The following is a 19,588-nucleotide window of genomic DNA, read 5'->3' on the forward strand; positions in this document are numbered from 1 at the left end:
AAAAAAAAAAATTTATTTTACCATAACTTTTAGCTCAATTGGTAAGTTTGACATTGACATAATTAAATAGAAAATTTTATGACAATTAAAAAAATTGTATCGTTAAGATCAATATGCAGTCAGAAAATTTTACAATTACTATTTATAGTATATTTATCAGAGTAATCAATATTTTTTTGCATTTTTATGGTAATAGATAACTTAAATAGAAGTAATAGTAATAATTTCCTAGTAACTTTTGTTCTTTGAAAAGATTCTACAATTGAAATATTGAGAACTTAATTAATTTTAATGATTTAATTTAACTAAATGAACCAATCAAAACAAAGTTGTTAAAAAGATTTACTCAATTGAGTGTATTATAAAATTTGATTATATTTGTAAAAATCAATTGTTAATTCAGGAGAAAAAACAATCATTTTTTTTAGAAATGATTTATATAGCAACACGTTAGAAAAAAATTTGAATATTATAGTCTAATAGTAGCACACACAAACAGAGTAATAAAATTATTAAATTACAAAGTAAAATGATTTAATTTTGTAGTTGAAACCTATCATATCAAACTTCATTCGTTAATAAATATTTTGAAAACATTAGAAATTAATGATTTTAATTGTCTTTATGGAGACCATGTAATAACTAACTGTTTAATTGATAAATTAGATTTTTTTTTTTCAAATTTTGAGGGTAATATCTTCAACTAGATACGAATTGTAGTCATTTGACGTATCATTGAAAAAAATAGGTCACGTTAGAGCAGAGAAAATAAATGGTAGTCACAAAAAAATATCTTCTCAGCTTTGCATCGAAGCTAAAACTTAAAGTATAATAAAATAATTTTAATACGAATAAGAAATTTCTTCTTACAAGAGGTGACTAAAGTGGTGGGATCTTTATTGATCTTTATTGAAGTTATTGAATCTAAATGAGATAAAACCCCAGAATTTTAACACAAAAATAGCATATTTTTGAATACGGTAGACATTTTTATCATGAAGACAAATCCAGAGGTCAAATTTTTTTTTTTTTAATTAAAGTATATTACATAAGCTTTAATTTAAGGTATATATCAAAGTGTCAGTATTTCCGGAAAACTTTGAAAAATTAAATTTAAAATATCCTAGTAACAATACGCATGTTTAAAGTTTTGACCCCACTTGTTAAAGGGGTATGATCTGATTTACAAAAAAAACGTGCTAGATGAAAGGAGTATATAAATATTTATTATAAAAAAATAATAATATTGATCCATACACTTTTCAATAAGTTATAGCATTATAAAGTTAAAAAAATAAAAAATAAAATCAAGAATTTTCACATGAAAATAGCATTTAGTAGCCATTTTCACCACGAAGACAAGTCCAGAGGTCAAATTTTTTTTTTTCAAATCAAAGTATATTGCATAAGCTTTAATTTAATATATATATATAAAAGTGTCAGTCTTTCCGGAACATTTTCAAAAGTTAAGTTGAAAAAGTTTCACTTTCTATACGCATTTTAAAAGGTTTGCACCCCCCCCCCTGTATAAAGGGAAAAGGTCTGATTTAAAAAAAAATATGTCGAATGAAAGAGGTTCGTATAAAGTATTTAGAGTTAAAGAATAGAATTTATTCATGCATTTTTTAAAAAGTTATAGCATCATAATGTTAAAAAATGTAAAATATAATATCAAGAATTTTTTCAAAAAATAGCATATACTTGAATACGGTAGTCATTTTCACCATGAAGACAAGTCCAAAGGTAAAATTTTTTTTTTTCAAATCAAAGTATATTACATTAGCTTTAATTTAAGGTATATATAAAAGTGTCAGTCTTTCCGGAACATTTTCAAAAGTTAAGTTGAAAAAGTTAATTTTTTGTAAAAAAGTTACCATTTTGAAACCCTTTCTGTGGGCTGTTAAAGGGTCAAATGTTCACAAAAATAAATCAAATGATAAGTAAATATTTAAGGTATTTATAAAAAAAAAGTTTATATTGATTTGATCATTTTTAAAAAAGTTATGGCACTTTTAAGTAAAAAAAATTGAAAAAATATCGAAAATCAGCGATTTTTAAATTTGTAATTTTTTAGGGATTTCCTCCGTTTGCGGGGAACAAGGGAATTTTTTCAATTTTTGAGGGTAATGTCTTCGACTAGATACGATTTTTGATCTTTTGACATATTGTTCATCAAAATCGGTCCAGCGAGAGCTGAGATTAAGCGTTCATAGACACAAAAAAAAAAAAAAATATAAAAAAAAACACATCATAGTAAAATTAATACCTACTCAGCTTCGCATCGAAGCTAAAAAAAGAAAAAGAGGCATTAAAGACTTAATGACAAACTGATTAGCATCAGCTTTAGATGAGTGTAAGGTTAGTGACAAAGATGCAATACATTTGTAATAATTACAGCCTTCGATGAATAATTTAATATTGATTTAAATGATTATTTGATTAATAATAGTTCGATAAAAAAGAGCCACGAATATTTTCGAATTCAATTAGCCACTGATATTAGAAAAACGTGTTTTTTTTTAAATTTTCCTTATGTAGTACTTCATTGAGATTTAAAAATATTTCCTATTTAAACTGGTATAAAAATGTTAACAGGTTCCAATCATTTTTTACAGCTCCGAATACTGAATAACTTCTTGGAATACCTGAACTTATATCAGAAAAAAATAGTGAGATTACATCTGCTGTTTATGACACTCTAAATGATTGGGAGCTTTTAGAAAAAGTTCAAGCATTTGATACAACGGCATGTAATAGTGGTCGTTTAAACAGTTTTTGTGTATTGTTGGAACAAAAGTTATGTAAATCAATTATATTTTTTGCATGTATAAAAACATTATATGTTTGAGATAATTTTACAAGTTATATTTTCGTACTATATTTTCTACGTCTGATTTAGGTATCAATATTTTTAGAAAAATTTAAAAATGGGTTGAATAAAATTGATAAAACTTTTTGTATATTTTCTAGTAATATTGAGCTTAAAGATACATTACATACACATATTTTAACGTTCTTTGCAAAAACTTTAAATAAAAATCTACCAAGAGATGAGATACTACAGAGAGTTTTAGAAGTTGGTAATTATATTTTTAGGGGGAATACCACTTAAAGGCATTCATTTTTGAAAACCAGGCGCGTATCATTTGGCTATTTATGTTTAAAGCAATTGATTGCCTCAAAGTGTTAATGTCCCAAAAACAATATCATCTCATTCCATTTAAATTAAAATCATTAAAAATAATATATTGTTTTGCTGTGCAATGCTGTGTAAAATATTGGTTTATGACACTAAATGCTATTGCTCCATAAAGTGACATTTAATTTTTAAAAGTACTTGATGAATATAGATCTGAAGATGTGCAAGTAGCTGAATTCACTATAGATTTTTAAACCATTTATGGTACCTTGGAGAGGAAACACGTTATCTATTGTTTATATTTATTTAAATATAAAGAAACGAATGGGCAACCAAATTGTGCACTACATAAATGACGAAAAAGATGTAGAATTTTAAGGAGATCTTAAAAAAATTAATTTTAAAAACCATCGACTTTACAGATTTTATAAATAAAGGTCTCACTTTTAATTTAATATCGCCGAATTCAAAATAATTTTTCCAGAGTTTTCAAATCAATTCTACATTTATAAATGGAAAACCAGAATGTTGGAAACAAATAAACATTAATGTTCATAACAAAACAATAAATTCTCAATAGAAAAAATATTTGTAAAGGCTTGGCTTGTAACTACTGCCAAAGTAGTTTACGATGCAGCACAACGAGAAGAAAAGCTAATGAAGGAATTTAATATGAAATTTACTAAATATGAAAATCAAAAACAATACACGTTGCACGTAATTATATATAATTCAATTATTATTATACTCTCTATCATTGTTCATTAAATAATCATTTATTTATTATATAGGTCATTCGGGAGTACAGAAAAGAATATCAAGGATTCTCTAAAGCCAATTAAGTAAAAAAAATATTAACTGCAATATATTTTAGTTTAATATAAAACTTTAATAAAATACATTGAAATATTTTTTTTCTATTTTACACCGAAATTGTAGTACTACGAAAAATTACGTCATTACCTTTATTTTTTTTATAGATATTTTTTTGAAAACAATTTCTTAGATGCAATATTTTTGTATTTGTAATATTTAGTGTAAGGTTAGAAATAACCTTAAAAATAAAAAAATTCTATTAATTAAATAAAAAAATTAAATTTGGATGAATGGAGTGACTAGAAAAGATAGGATATGGAACGAGCATATAAAAGGGAGTATAAATGTAGCGTCAATCGTGGATAAGATGAGAGAAAATATACTTAGATGGTTTATGAGAAGAGAAGAACCGGAAGCTGGAAGAACAGTTATAGAAATGAATGTTGAAGGAAGAAGAGATAGAGGAAGACTAAAAAAAAGATGGAGAGATGTTATTGAATGGAATATGAGGACATCTGATGTGAGCGTAGAGGATGTGGAAGATCATGTCAAGTGGAAGTTTAGGATAAGGGTTGCCGACTTCAAGTAGTTTGGATTAAAGCGAGGAAGAAGAAGAAGTAAATTCATTTACGAATTTTAAAATAAAACAAATCTAACCAAATTTTCCTTTATTCTAGTGCGTGAATATTTAAAAAAGAGAATAGAGTATTATAGAGAACGGCTTGTGTTCAATGTCATATATTAAATAGACTACTCTTAAAAATCGATTTTTCAATGACTCATTCATACAGAGGTTTTACAACATTATTTTTAATTTGAATTAAATTAAATATGGATCGATTATATAAATTATTGTGTTTTGAATGTCATGAATCTTTACAGAGTTGACTTATGAATCCTAGCACCAATGATACTTTATTTTTGATTTTAATAAAATGTCCATAAAATAATAAGGATGATTTAGAAAATACCCCTAGGTCACTAGCTTATAAAATTAAAAATGATCCAACTAAGAAAAAAACTAACGAAGAACAACTTTTCACTCATTAATTAGAGAGTTACTACCATTTTAAATATAGACTTAAGGTTAAGCGCGGGTATATTGGAAAATAACCACAAAATAAAAGTTATTATAAAAAAATTTAATATTTTTTCCTAGTATGAATAATTTTTTCAAAGAAGGATGACATTGATCAACATACATCATTCCTCCGAAAAATATTCCTAATTTAGCGATTATTTTTCATTATTATTAATTTGTATGCTTCTAAATGATATTTACGAATAATATTTTGTTTGACATATTAATAGAAAATGAAGAATGTTCAAAAAAAAATGGTAAAAAACTATCTTTAATAAATTGAAAAATATGATTTAATTAAAAATTATAATTTTAGTTCAAAATAATTATTTTATTTTTATTATTTCAATTTTTAAGAAAAATTTTCAAGATCTAACCAATTTCTCTCTGAGACAGCAGGTAAAGACACTAGTTATTATGTATTCATTAATTATCCTTAATAAATCACTACGTAAATGTATTTTCAAAAAAAAATTTTTGAGGAGGGGTTTAAAATTGTAATTGTATCTCAGATAGAGGGTGTTAAAAATTGTTCTTATTTATCCTTCTCTTTGACATTAATAGTGATTCTTCAATTTTATGTAGTTTATAAGGTAATTTATCTAGTTATTGAACAATATAGGATTTATAGAATTTTAAAACTATATGATAAATTCATTATGACATATTAACTTCTAATATTTTTAATATTAAATCTACTCTAAAATTTTGATACTTTAGCGATATAAAATTATAAATAAACTTATTCGATTAATTTTTTTTAAAAAATCAAGAGCCCAGTATCTGAAATAAAATTTTGTTTGTTCATATCATATTTTGATGTTAATATTAGTTTTTTTAAATGTGGCCATTTGTGCAATTTGTTTAAATATTAAGATATACCAATGGTGTTCACTTATTGGTAAGTGTTGGGTAATACAACCAATTATTTTAGGACAAAATTAAAGTCATTAAAATTGAGTTTTAATTAAATTTCTCAAAAAAATTTAATGCGATATGACGACGGCAGATGTGATTGTAGATAATGTAGGAGATCGTGCACATAGAAGNTAGGACGGCAGATGTGATTGTAGACAATGTAGGAGATCGTGCACGTAGAAGTTTTAATTACTGTCAGATATCATCTATACGTATCCCAACTATGCCATGTCCCCACTGTACCGCAACATCACTGTGCTACCGTTACTTTTGTACTGTAATTCATAGTTCCGTGGGAAGGGTGTAACCTTGGGACTTTCCCAAAATATNTAACCTTGAGACTTTCCCAAAATATATCTTTAACATTAATAAAGAAAAAACTTAAGCAAATTTTAAATGTATAATACTATACTTTTAATCTTATATCACTCAATGTAAAACAATTTTTTTCAGGTGAAAAAATATCACCAGGTTAAAACATTTATTAAACTAATCTATTTTTATTTAAACTAATAAAATTATACTTAAATACTATACTATAGTATAGTATCAATTATATTTTTATATATCTTCTATCTTATATTAATTGTATCATCTTATTTTTACCAACTCCATAATTTCTTCTATCATGACAATTATATTACGTTGAATGGCCATTAGAGTCAAAACCAAATAATTAAATCATTTCTTAGATATGATTTTAATATACTGGTAGTGTACATAATACTTGTAATAAACTATACAAATTAGGAAATATTTCATAAACGCATTATTTTATTGCATCGAGTTCAGTTTTAGGAAAATTTTCAATTCTTGAAAGTTTAGTTTTCTATAACTGCAGTTCTACTCTAATAGTTGAAACTTGAGTTACGAGATACAATTTTACTAGCTTATTAAAACATTTTCAAATAAAAATTGACAACCTAGAATATGTGCAAAACATTTATTTTTAATCTAAATTATACTTGTTTTGATAAATTAGTCTATTAATTGAAACAAACCTTTAAATATACTATTATGAGCTAAAACTTTGAACTCCTTTCAAATATCCAGCCATATTACTAGATCCATAATAACATTGATCTGCCATATTATTACAGTCGATTCCACTACTTTTTAAACCTTAAATTCAACAAAAGTTCACATCAATTGATTATTTAATAATTGATTATTATTTAAACGACTATTATTATTAAGAAAAACTGAAGCTACATTTCTTCATGTAAAACTTTAAATTTCAATAAATTTAAAAAAAAGTTTAGTACATACTTTTATGTACTTTATGTACTTTTATGTACTTTATGTTTTCACCAGACCCTGTTAAATATCTAACANTGTAAAACTTTAAATTTCAATAAATTTAAAAAAAAGTTTAGTACATACTTATGTTTTCACCAGACCCTGTTAAATATCTAACACATAAAAACAGTTGTTATTTTGTAGAAACATCAGTTGTTTGAAAAAATAATACAGAAAATATCCTAATTCATTAACTAATTCATCATTCTATTATTTCACTTTGAGTTCTATTACTAAAATGTTTATTTTTTGAGTCGTTCTCTAAAATTTTTTTATTTAATCTAAATATTTAGTTTTTTACTTAAATATTGCACGGAAATTTCCTTCATTTTAATTTGCTTTACATGAATGGATTACTTACTAAAATAGGAGTTAACTACAAAAGCATTATTCAGTTTTTATATAATAGCTAAGATATTCTTGAAAAATTTAATTTTTCTAATACTTTCTATTAAAAAAAAAAAATTTCAATAGAGTATTGTACATAATATTATCAAAACATATTGGTCCATAATCTTTGTAATCTCTTATAGCTATTTTCTGTTGACAACGTAATATAGCACATTCTATTGTAGACATAAAACATTTTCATTTTTTTTTTATATGTCTTCTAGTTTTTGTCTTCTGTTTTTTTTAAATTTAAGAAATGAAATAAGGATGATCCAACCTACTCACCTTTTCTCCACTGTTAGACTACCATTGGTCAAGTTATTATAATAATTATAATAATAATTATAACAAAATGACTTCTTTCCTATGTATACTATTTAATGGATAAAAATTTTTATTTAACTATAAATAGGTGTAAGACATTAATCATATTGCACACTTTATTATTTATTACTCAAAAATCTTTACTTAAATCAAGATTTTAAAATTAAATTAAACATTTTAGATATTAAATTAAATAAATTAACATTTTTTTAACTAAATAATATTTATTTAATGTCAGACGAACTTGGTTGGGTTAAACCATACTATCCAGACACTGAATCATTAATATCTCAAGAATGGATACAATCAAATGTTATGGATGATATTATTAATTATTTGATTATATCTAACGAAAAAGAAAATTCTGTCGATTACATTCCATCAGGCATATATTCATTTTTTTTTTTTATTAAAGACTATTCAATTTTAAAAAATATTTCTTCAATATCTGATATTCTAAAAAAAGATATGATAATAATAAGCATAAATACAGATCCCTTGAAGGGCTGTCATTGGATTTTAGGAATTATTCACATTAAACAGAAAAAGATAATTTTTCTAGATTCATTTTTTATTATGAAATCTGACATAGCAATACATTTTAGCACTTTATTAAAAATGTTGTTTTTATTTTACACTATCTCAAGCTATTGCAATGGAACAGATTTTATGTTAAATATTAATGAATGGAAATTAGTCAAAGCTTCTAACGCATTACAACAAAAAAATAATTACGATTGCGGATTATTTGTTTGCTTACATGCATTAAGTTTTTTAACTGATCAAAATTTCGAACATATTTCTACTGAATTCGATAGACATTGGTTGTTGGAACAATTTAATAATTACACTGATTAAAAAAAAAATAAAAGTTCAACTACGATTGATTTAAATGAAAAAAATAATTTAACCGACGAAGAAATAATATTAATTGAAAAAAGATTCCTGGAAGAAATGAAGGTAATGAACAATAATTTCTCTTATGAAATAAATACATTTGATGTTGCCAATCTAAAAGAAAATGTAGATTTATGATTATTATACCTATGTAGACCATTTTAAGAATAATTTGTGTTTGCAATAGAATTATAATTATCATTAACAGCACAAAACATTAAACTCTATTTTTATGCTATCATTGATCTTAAACTGAAATATCTTGAAGTTTAGGTGCATTTAACATTAAGTCGCAATATCTTTGAGCAATTATTTTTAATAATACTAATTTTATAAATAATTTAAAGAAAATATAGTTTAACTATTGGTTAATTTTAAAATGTCAATATTAATTTTTTTAATAAAAACTGCCGTAACTTTTTCAAAAATAAACATATCAATATAATTTTTTTTTATATAGATGGTTGATTTCTTTACTTATCATTTGGTATATTTTTTTTGTAAATATGACACTTAATCTGACCACAGGGAGGGATTTAAAATGACAACTTTTTCACAAAAAATTTACTTTTTCAACATAACTTTTGAAAATGTTCCGGAAGGTCTGACACTTTTATATATATCTTAAATTAATGCTTATGTAATATACTTTAATTTGAAAAAAAAAAATTTGACCTCTGGACTTGTCTTTATGGTGAAAATGGCTAACGAATGCTATTTTCGTGTGAAAATTCTCGATTTTATTATTTATATAATATTTAACTTTATAATGCTATAACTTATTGAAAAGTGTATGGATCAACATAATTTTTTTATGAGAAATAATATTTACATCCCTTTTTCATTCGACATACTTTATCTTAATCGAGATATTAATAAGGAACCAGCAGATCAAGTAGCTTTTGGAATAAAACACCAATTTTTTTTAAATTAAACACTTATTCGATAAGTAAAGATTGAATTCAAAGAGCTCGTAATTTTAATAGAAAAATTATAAATAATGAAATAATTAAATAATGCAAACCAAACACCGCTTTAATGGTTCACTGGGACGGAAAATTAGGTAAGGAATTATTGAGTTTAAATAATCATTAATATTTTTATCACACTAAGTTAAAGCAGACGCCAAAATATACGTGGCTTTTCGGCTAGATACGTTTATTCTGTTTAGAATGAGTACCCCGATTGTAAAAAATCAACATTGGTGACAAAAAAATAAAAAATAATTTTTATTTTTATTTTTATAATTGTAAATATGTATGTATGTATATATAGCTAATGCCAAATTTTAAAATAAAAAAATGTAAAAAGGAAACAGTAAAATTTGACGATATTTTCATTTATTTTTATGTACATCGTATATTCTAGCGTACGTTTTAATCTAAAAGAAAAGGTAGTAGTTTTAAACATTAGTGGAAAAAATTTTTTCCTCTTAAAATACACACAAATATTAATCAAATTAAAAAAAAAAATTAAAAAAAAACATTTTTTGGTTTACTTAAGTGTTTGTTGAACTTAACCATATTTTTGAGCTTTTTATGGACTTTACACAATCAATTTTGGACTTACAATTTTTTTTTCTAATTATTATTATTCGGCATTAAAAAACGAACAATTTAGATGTACTAAGTAAGAAATTTGAACAAAAATTGAATAAATAATGACATTTTATGTTTTTTTTGAGTATTTTTGGTCAATTTTCTTAAAACGCGTTGAGCGACCTGTAAACATTTTTTTTTTAATCTCAAATTTTCATAAAATGTTTATTTTAATGTATATAATACATTTATGAGGTATCTCATAAACATTTCGAAGATCGATTTTTTTTGAGCCACCCTCAGTCTACATATTGGGCAATTACTTTCTAATATTTTTAATTGATTAGCGCAGAAATTACCAAACCTGTGTTTTCAAGGTTTCAATATCACTGTTTTAAACTCATTATTGCAAATTTTACACTCATCTGTAAACGAATAATAGAATATTGTTGTTTAATCAATGTTTTTTTGAGATAATATTATTTTAACATTTGTTGCTTAATGAGTTATTTTAAGTAACTAATTGGCATTAACAAGAGTTTATTTTACAGCTACTTCAAATTCCTTAGACATAATGGTTAAAATAATATGTTTTTTTTTCAACGAGAAATTACATGATCATTTATGTCTAAAACGATTAAGTATACTTTTGATAAACTAGTAATAAACGGTTGAATTTCAACTTTTATTACTGATCAAACGTTTTAACAAAAAAAATTTCTCATTACTTGATAACTGTAGTAAAATTGTAATCTAAACTGTTTAGGGCTGGAGTAATTTTAATAGGCTGTCTTTAAAACTAGTTAGAAATCGGCTGAAGATCATATAAGGTTATAAAGCATAACAACCTAATAAGCTTCCTAAATAAATTATTTTTTTGATTAAGTTCTATACAGAGTGTTCAGTAAGTCAGGAAACGGGTTTCTATTGTTCTCATTGTTTGTAACAATGAGAACAATAGAAACCTCTTTCCTGACTTACTGAACACCCTGTATAATTTTACCCAAGGAATTATTTTTAATGAAAAGATCTAAAATAATTATGCATTTTAAGTTGCATGTACTTGGATTCCAAATAACATGAAATACACAGAGTATTATTTTAATATTTAAAGAACGATAAGTTGATATACAGAGTGATTGACCAGTAAAGAACATTAATAAATAAAATAAAATTTAATGTAAGATAAAGTGATGGGTCGTTTGCGAATGATTTGTTGTTGAACGAGTTGATTCAAATACATAAAAGTATGATTCGTTCGTTCATAATTTCATATAAATTTTAATACAAGAAATTTCTTATTTGATCAAGGATAAAAGGTCTGAAGAATTAGTGAACGAGTTGTTTTTTGATGTGATTCCTGATGATGATTCGTTCATTATTTTGTTTCTAAGTTCAAGAGTTGTATTGTTAAACGTTGTACTATTATCATAGATAAGATAAAGCTTTATAACTTTTGAACTCAATAGTGGACTCTTTTTACGGTTTAAATCGGATATCTATAGATACATTTTCTTAATTCGGTGGCATTATAAAATGATTTCATCTATAATCATAAATTAAGACCATACAATTTTATGTTAAAAGACTAATTATAGATGATTTTATATTTAACTTATAAAATGTATATTGTATTTTATTTAAATTTTTGATTTTATTGTCATTATTCTTCTCCACTCATAAAAACAAAATTTATAATTTTCATGTCGATTAAAAACTGTTTATACTTTATAAATAATAATTATAAATGATCTATTTAAAAAATATATGTAAGGTTTTTGATATTCTCAATGAAAAATACGTGAAGAAAATTATTGAATTCTTATTAATTTTTGAAAAAATGAGTCTTGTCCATCTTATATATTAGAAAGTCATAAATGTTTGTCATAAATATAGAGTATCACGTTACAAAACTTACATTGAACTTATTAAACTTATTCTTGTTTTTTTGTTTTAATAATTGTGAATTTATTGATTATTTTAATTTTGCAAGCTTAGTCAAAAAAATTTACGGTGAAAATCATTTTTTTTTTTATAAATTTTTGTAAAAATCAACTATAAAAAACTAAAAAATATGTTAAACATGACAGATTATTGTCAACTTTTAAAATATCAAATACGATAATAATTTAAGGAAACAATTTATTTTATGTTAAATTACTTATTTTATACTAATTAAAAAATAATATTAAAAATTAGAGGTGATAGGAAAAAATTCTATTGCATATTAGAAATCTACGCAAAAATTTGATTAAAAAAGTATATTTTTGTCTTTAATGAAAATTTTATGTTAACCATTGTTGTTATTGTTGTCCAAATGTGTAAAAATTATGGAAAAAAAATTACTACAGCATGGTGACTAAATTAAAATTTATAAATTTGTTAGAAAGGGCGGATCCACTCTGTATTTTGTATACAAAATATTGATTACCATAAAAAATTATATAAGGAAAAACTCCAGAAACTATCGGTTTTTGCAAAAATACTTCTCAAAGTTTTGATTGGGGCTAAATCATTTTTAAATTCCCATTTTCTTATTCGTATAAATGGTAAGATTTGTTATTTTTTTCTAATTTTTACTAATTACCAGTTATTTTTTGATGGGTGTTTGGAAAAAGTCTGAGGACTAAAGAAGTCCTCGGCCATATCTGATTAAATCAATGAGTTGTAAATTTGGAAACGTCACCGAAATAACTTTGGGTATGTTTATAATATTCAGTTTTTGGAAGTGCATATTTTTTTTATCGTTTCATTATAATGTATGTTACACTTTACGTAATTTAAATTTCTTTAAAACTTCTATAAATAATTGCAAGTATAGAGTATAAAAAATAAATACCTATTGTCCACATCAATGTACATGGTATTGTGTCCTGAACATTAAAAACACAGATAAGTGGACATCGTTCAGAATATAAAGCTTTCCGTATACTAACAAGTAGTCTGCGAGTGCAATGAATGTGTATTCAAAATAATTACACGAATCATTTAGGCGTGTAGTGCAGTGTGGTGGTAGCGCAATGGTGTGTGTGATCATCTTTGAAGCGTAAATCTTGATGCATAACTGTTTGGCGAATAGCAGCTCTGTGCCACTAGCCGCTCACAACCAACACGTTGCGTCGTATGCCTAGAACGGCTACTAGAATAGACGCCGACCGTCATACCGCGACCCTTGAGTAAATGAAAACTAACCTTCTGAATCCCTGGTACTGTTTTTCAATATATTTAACCGACCAATACTTTTATAAAATGGTGGCTATCAAAAATATGACTATTATTCATAAACTCCTGGTACCATTTCACCGTTTTATTTTTTAAACTTCGCGTACACCAATTTGGTGTGTACGCGTCGATTAGGTTGCCTATATGAAATTCTTAATTTCTTAAAATTGTTAACAAAAAATTCAATCATACGTGTAAACAATTAGATATTTATCGTATGTATGTGGTGTATAAATGAGATATTTCAGTTATTCATATAAGCATTACTAGGTACTTTATCTGCCTCAAAATATATTCTTTAGGGAAGTTATAAATCGTTATGTTATCGTCGGCTACGTGTAAAAAATCTCAAGTCGTATTTTATCATTTTATAGCAAAAGATTTTTAAATTTTTATTTGTAACTGTAGAAACGAGATTAAGTTTTTGAACATTAACGTTTTAAATTTGGCATGAAATATTTCTCTTGTGATATTAATATTCGTAAAAAAGTAGTTTATACATATTTACTATAAAACACCTCGTTTCAAAAGTTTTACGAAAAAAAAAAAGATTAAAAATATGAATTACAAGANTACGAAAAAAAAAAAGATTAAAAATATGAATTACAAGATTTTGCTGAGTATCCGGAAATAAACAGTCTTACGTCTAACAAAATTTATAAAAAATTATTGTTACAATGCTAGTACTCTTAGATTTAGAAGTTATAACTTAGGTGAGAGTACCTTTGTGGTCTAAAAACAAAATTCAACAAGAATAATTGGTTAAAATTATTTAGAATTTTTTTTTTTTTTTATTGGTGCGTTCCCCTGATTCTATACCGACGAAATAATATAAAGACAAATCTCAATATTATTATTATATTAGCAAAAAATAGTGGTTAACGATGGATTCATCGTTAACCACTATACAGAATGATTGATTAATCATTCTGTATGTATAGTAATGAAACTGTGTTCTAACAATACGAGTAATATGCTTATTAGACAAACATACTTAACGCGATTTTCTTAAATATATAATAATATCATTATTATTATTATTATTAGTCTACATGTTATGTAGATTAATAAAAATATGACCCTGTTATAATTATTTGATATACATTTAACGTGATTCATTAAGCATCAGTAATATAACACAAATAACATATATTTTCAACACATCCTATTAATTAATAATCTATATAAGCTCAAAAGTTTAACGCTCATTGTTAACCAAACCTTTCATTACGACCCTTTAGAGTGGCTTTGTCACTGTAGCCAAACATAAAACATATTAAATTATACAGAAAACAGATTGTAACAAAATAAAGCAAATCGTAATAATTAAAAATTGATCACGTAGATTGTGTTACTTAACTATAACTGACTAGCACAATCGCTAAAAGAACTAATCTAATTTACTTCAGTAATTGTTCAAATTAACTTTAATAATATCACATAATTTTATACGAAAAAAATGTTATTTTTCGTTTGAAAAACGACAATAATTGCTTTTTAATTTCATAAGTAACATATATGAACCAGCATAAGCGAAATTACTAACATACATTAGTTAATAATAAAAGTGGAAATACTAATTTATTTACTAATTTAAATACTATTATTTCTAATTTCTGAACATGCCAGTATTAAATACAACAGAATCACTGATATTTGTATACATTTATTAAAAATAGTTTTAGTAACAAATGAATTATTAAGTTAAAAACAAATTTAAGGTATAGAAAATCAATAAATATTACATGATTAGTATAAATTTCAAAAAATAAGTAAAAAAAATAATGAATAATATTAATTTAATGTATAATTAATTTATAAATATAAATGAGAATATTAAAATTGAAGTCAGACCTTAGAAATTAGAAATTATTTATCGGAAGAAGGTTTTTTTGTGATTTTCAACATGATTTTGCCATCGGATTTATTATCAGAAGCCGAGTGGTACTCGACGGCGCTCGAGTAAACAACTTTCTTAGACGGTTTTCCCTCAAAGATTGTGTTCGAGCTTTTCTTTTTGGGCTGATTTTTACGCTGGTCAGTAGGTCGAGCTGAGCTAGAGGAAAGCCCTGTTGAATTAAAAAATATATAGAAATTAAAAATACAAATATTGCAAATGTGTTTCGTAGCGAATAAATCAAAATTATACCATTATAATCGTTTTTGTAATCTTGCGAGGTCTGCGATTCATTTACCGAATCTGACGCTGAAGAAATGGCCTTTGGGATTATTGTTTTTTCAAACCCATCCGCACTGGGGCGTAACACGACAGTGCTCGAGTGTTTAGGTCTCTTAGAAGACCCATTGTCGTCGAAAACGTTTGGTCTTTTCGACGAGCATGAATTTTTAGAAGGTTCCTTCGGAATTCCCGACTTAGATCTATGCTTTTTCGTACTTGATCTTGGCTGGGGTCCGACTGCGTCCTTTTCCTTATCATCGACGACGACTTTTTTCTTTGGAGATGATTTTTTAATATGTGCCGAAGTCGATTTAACAGGAACGTCTTGTGGATTCTTCATTTGCGGTTTTTCTGATACAGATTTTGCTGACGAACATTTTGAATTGGCCTTTGGTAAACTCTTACTAGTGGACACAATAGCAGACTCGTTATTATTACAGTTTTGTATATGGACGAAAGATGGCGTTATAAACGGATAAGTAGGATTTTCACGTAAACGTTTGAGTTGAGCAAATAATCTCTGAGTCTTCGTTTTCATCGTTATGGATTATTTAAAAACTTAAAGGTTTGCAGATGTTGACTTTGAGAACAATTAAGAAGATAGACACTTTAAATTAAAAATTTTTAAAGAAGTAATTGTATTCGTAAAATTTGTCTGCTTATATAAGAAAAAAAAAAGTGTATCCGTAGTAACTATTAACAAGTTTCTTATAAGCTAACTAATATTTTCCACATTAAACTACAAAAATTGTTTATTTTCGTTAGTAACATATATCAACCAGCGTAGAATAAGTTGCGAAACTATTAGTTTTACTATGATGTTTTAATTTTTTTAATTATTTGTGTCTCTGGCCATTCATTTTCAGATCACAAATTATATCTAGCCAAGTATATTGGGAATATAACGATAAAACTACAATTTTAAATAATGTATAATTATAATAAATTTTTTACTTTTAACTATTAAGTAATATTTGTAAACTAATCTATCGATCTAGTATACAACTGACAACTTAAAACAAATTGATTTTTGTCATAATATTAAAAAAAAAAAGATTGAAAAGTATTAAAGATCTCTATTGTTAGTTTTTTTAGAAAAATTTGATTTATTAAATAAATAAATGTTGAAATGAGATGTAAACTTAAGATAGTTGAAAGTTGAACATTCAATGGGGCGGTATGTTAGCGCGTATGGATGACCCGGTCATGTATTTGTTCTACCGCAGGGGAGATAAGTAGTAATTTTTTGCAGTTATATATTTTTTAATATGATAGAACCTAAGGTAAAACAGTTGTAGGTTTTATGCTATACAAGAAAATGACATGTTAATTGTATGGTATATAATTTTTTGAAAACTATGTCGGTTTTATTTGCAGTAAAATTTGTAGATTTTTTATTCGTTGTATTGTTATAGTTTCAAGTTTTTGGAAGTTTCTTTCATTGGATTTATCAATACCATTCAGTGAATGCCATAGAACCCTGTGACATGAATTTCTTTTCTAGTCACTTTTCGGTGTGATACTCTATNAGTCATTTTTCGGTGTGATACTCTATAGTTTTTTTTTTCTAAGCATATTTGCTTCATATCAGTAAAACTTAGAATGGCACACGTGAATTAGCGTCAGAGAAATATTAATTACATTTTGGGGAATTAGGGTCTATTAAATTAAGTAGTATTTTAGTTAAATAACAATATAAAAGTGTATAATACTATTTTACTACTAATATGTATATTTCCTTGTTGAAATATCAATAGTTTATTGCTATTGTAATAATGTTATTTTAAATAAAAATTATTTTGTTTTATTAAATATTACTTACTGTTTTATAAAAACTTTAATTATCACATTGTAGATTTTATAAATTCTTTTATATACAGTCCACATAGGTTGTTATAATATTTTAATTATATTATTATTCATTAGAAAGTATAAAAATATTATAATATTTCCTTTTCAAAAATTTATAGTATCCTGTGTTCTAGTATTTCAAAAAAAAAAAAAAAACAAATTGGTCCTATCCCTTTTCTTTCCACTTAAAAGTAGTATGAACTTAACTTTTTTAAATGAAAACATTTATGATTATCTTAAAATTAAGAAAATGATCTAATTAAGTAAACGATAAGCTTATAACAATTTTTAAACTAGCGTTTTAAAAGATATTAGCAATTATTAATATGGCGGGAAAAATAGTGCGGTATATAAATGTACAGAAATAATAATAAACAGATTCATTATATAAAAAAGTTGAAAAAGTTCTACTTTCTATATGCATTTTTATGTTTTGAATCCTCCCTGTATTAAGGGAAATGGTCCGATTTAAAAAAAAAGTATGTCGAATGAATGANTGATCCATACATTTTTCAAAAAGTTATAGCATAATAAAGTTAAAAATGTAAAATACAAAATCGAAAATTTTCACACAAAAATAGCATTCGGTAGCCATTTTCACCGTGAAGACAAAATAAAGTCCGAAATTTTTTTTTTCATGATAAAGCATATTACATTAGCTTTAATTTAAGATATATATTAAAGTGTCAGACCTTCCTGAACATTTTCAAAATTTAAAAGTTAAAAAAATTAATTTTTTGTGAAAAAGTTGTCATTTTAAATCCCCCCTTGTGGGCAGGTTAAGGGTTAAATTTATGAAAAAAATATACCAAATGAAAGGTAATGATATTATGCATCTATATAAAAAAGAATTATATTGATATGTTCATTTTTGAAAAAGTTACGGCACTTTTAAGTAAAAAAAATTGAAAAAAATCGAAAATTAGCGATTTTTAAATTTGTAATTTTTTTTGGAGGTTTCCCCCTTTTACGGGGAACGAGGGAATTTTTTTCAATTTTTAAGGGTAATGTCTTCGACTAGATACGATTTGTGATCTTTTGACGTATCATTGAAAGAAATCGGTTCGGTGAGAGCTGAGAAAAAGTGGTAACAGACACAAAAAAAAAAAAAAACACATCTTAGTAAAATAATACCTTCTCAGCTTCGCATCGAAGCTAAAATTGAAAAAATTTCGAAAATTAGCCATTTTTAAATTTGTAATTTTTTCGGATGTTTCCCCCATTTACGGGGAACGAGGGAATTTTTTTCAATTTTTGAGGGTAATGTCTTCGACTAGATACGATTTGTGATCTTTTGACGTATCATTGAAAGAAATCGGTTCGGTGAGAGCTGAGAAAAGGTGGTAACAGACACAAAAAAAAAATAAATAAATAAAAAAAAAAATAAATAAACACATCTTATTAAAACCAATACTTTCTCAGCTTCGCGTCGAAGCTAAAAAAAGATCAATACAATAATTGAGTAGAAAGTATCTATAATCAATTAAAAAATGTTTTGCCCACCAACTATTTTTGACTTTGACATCACTGCAATCATTTATGATAAATTACAAATTCAATTTCAAAACTGAAATTATAATCAACTAACGACGGTTCGAAGAAAACTCGACATTCTTTTATTCTTTTTGATAAATTTATACTTGTATTTTGATCAACATTTATCATAGAGGTATTACAATATAAAATTACTATATGATTTTTTATAATTTCTCCGTAAAAATAATAATATTAAATTATTGAATATCATTTTTATAGTAATTTTAATGTCTATAAAAAGTATTTATTCATTTATTATATGTATAAATCATAAAATTTGTAATTAGATTACAATTAAGAAAATAGGAGTTCATTTTGCTTTTGGAATAATCCACCATTTTTTTAAAAATAACACTATCTAGAGATTTGCATAGTTTTTAATTATAATGCTTTTAATC

General features: G+C 25.1%; 2 protein-coding genes across 2 annotated transcripts in view; both read right to left on the bottom strand.

Annotated features, from left to right (window-relative positions):
* LOC126910414 (uncharacterized) overlaps positions 1-19,588 on the bottom strand; it is a 31,532-nt gene that overhangs the window by 9,029 nt on the left and 2,915 nt on the right. The gene's annotated exons all lie outside the window — the stretch shown is intronic.
* LOC126910432 (uncharacterized) lies at positions 15,482-16,164 on the bottom strand. The gene is made up of 2 exons (XM_050692995.1): positions 15,774-16,164; positions 15,482-15,693 (listed from the first exon to the last, which is right to left on the bottom strand). Exons 1-2 carry the CDS (start codon positions 16,141-16,143, stop codon positions 15,494-15,496), a joined length of 570 nt encoding a protein of 189 aa, XP_050548952.1. The 5' UTR covers positions 16,144-16,164; the 3' UTR covers positions 15,482-15,493.

This window comes from Daktulosphaira vitifoliae, unplaced genomic scaffold, assembly GCF_025091365.1.
Source record: "Daktulosphaira vitifoliae isolate Bord-2020 unplaced genomic scaffold, ASM2509136v1 Scaffold_1, whole genome shotgun sequence".
In the NCBI taxonomy this organism is placed as follows: Eukaryota; Metazoa; Arthropoda; class Insecta; order Hemiptera; family Phylloxeridae; genus Daktulosphaira; species Daktulosphaira vitifoliae.

Excerpts from the sequence above, each read along its gene's own strand:
- LOC126910432 (XM_050692995.1), bottom strand. The coding sequence starts at position 16,143 with ATGAAGAATCCACAAGACGTTCCTGTTAAATCGACTTCGGCACATATT. Across the intron at positions 15,694-15,773 it reads TTACAAAAACGATTATAATG|GGCTTTCCTCTAGCTCAGCT; the intron begins GTATAATTTTGA and ends TTAATTCAACAG.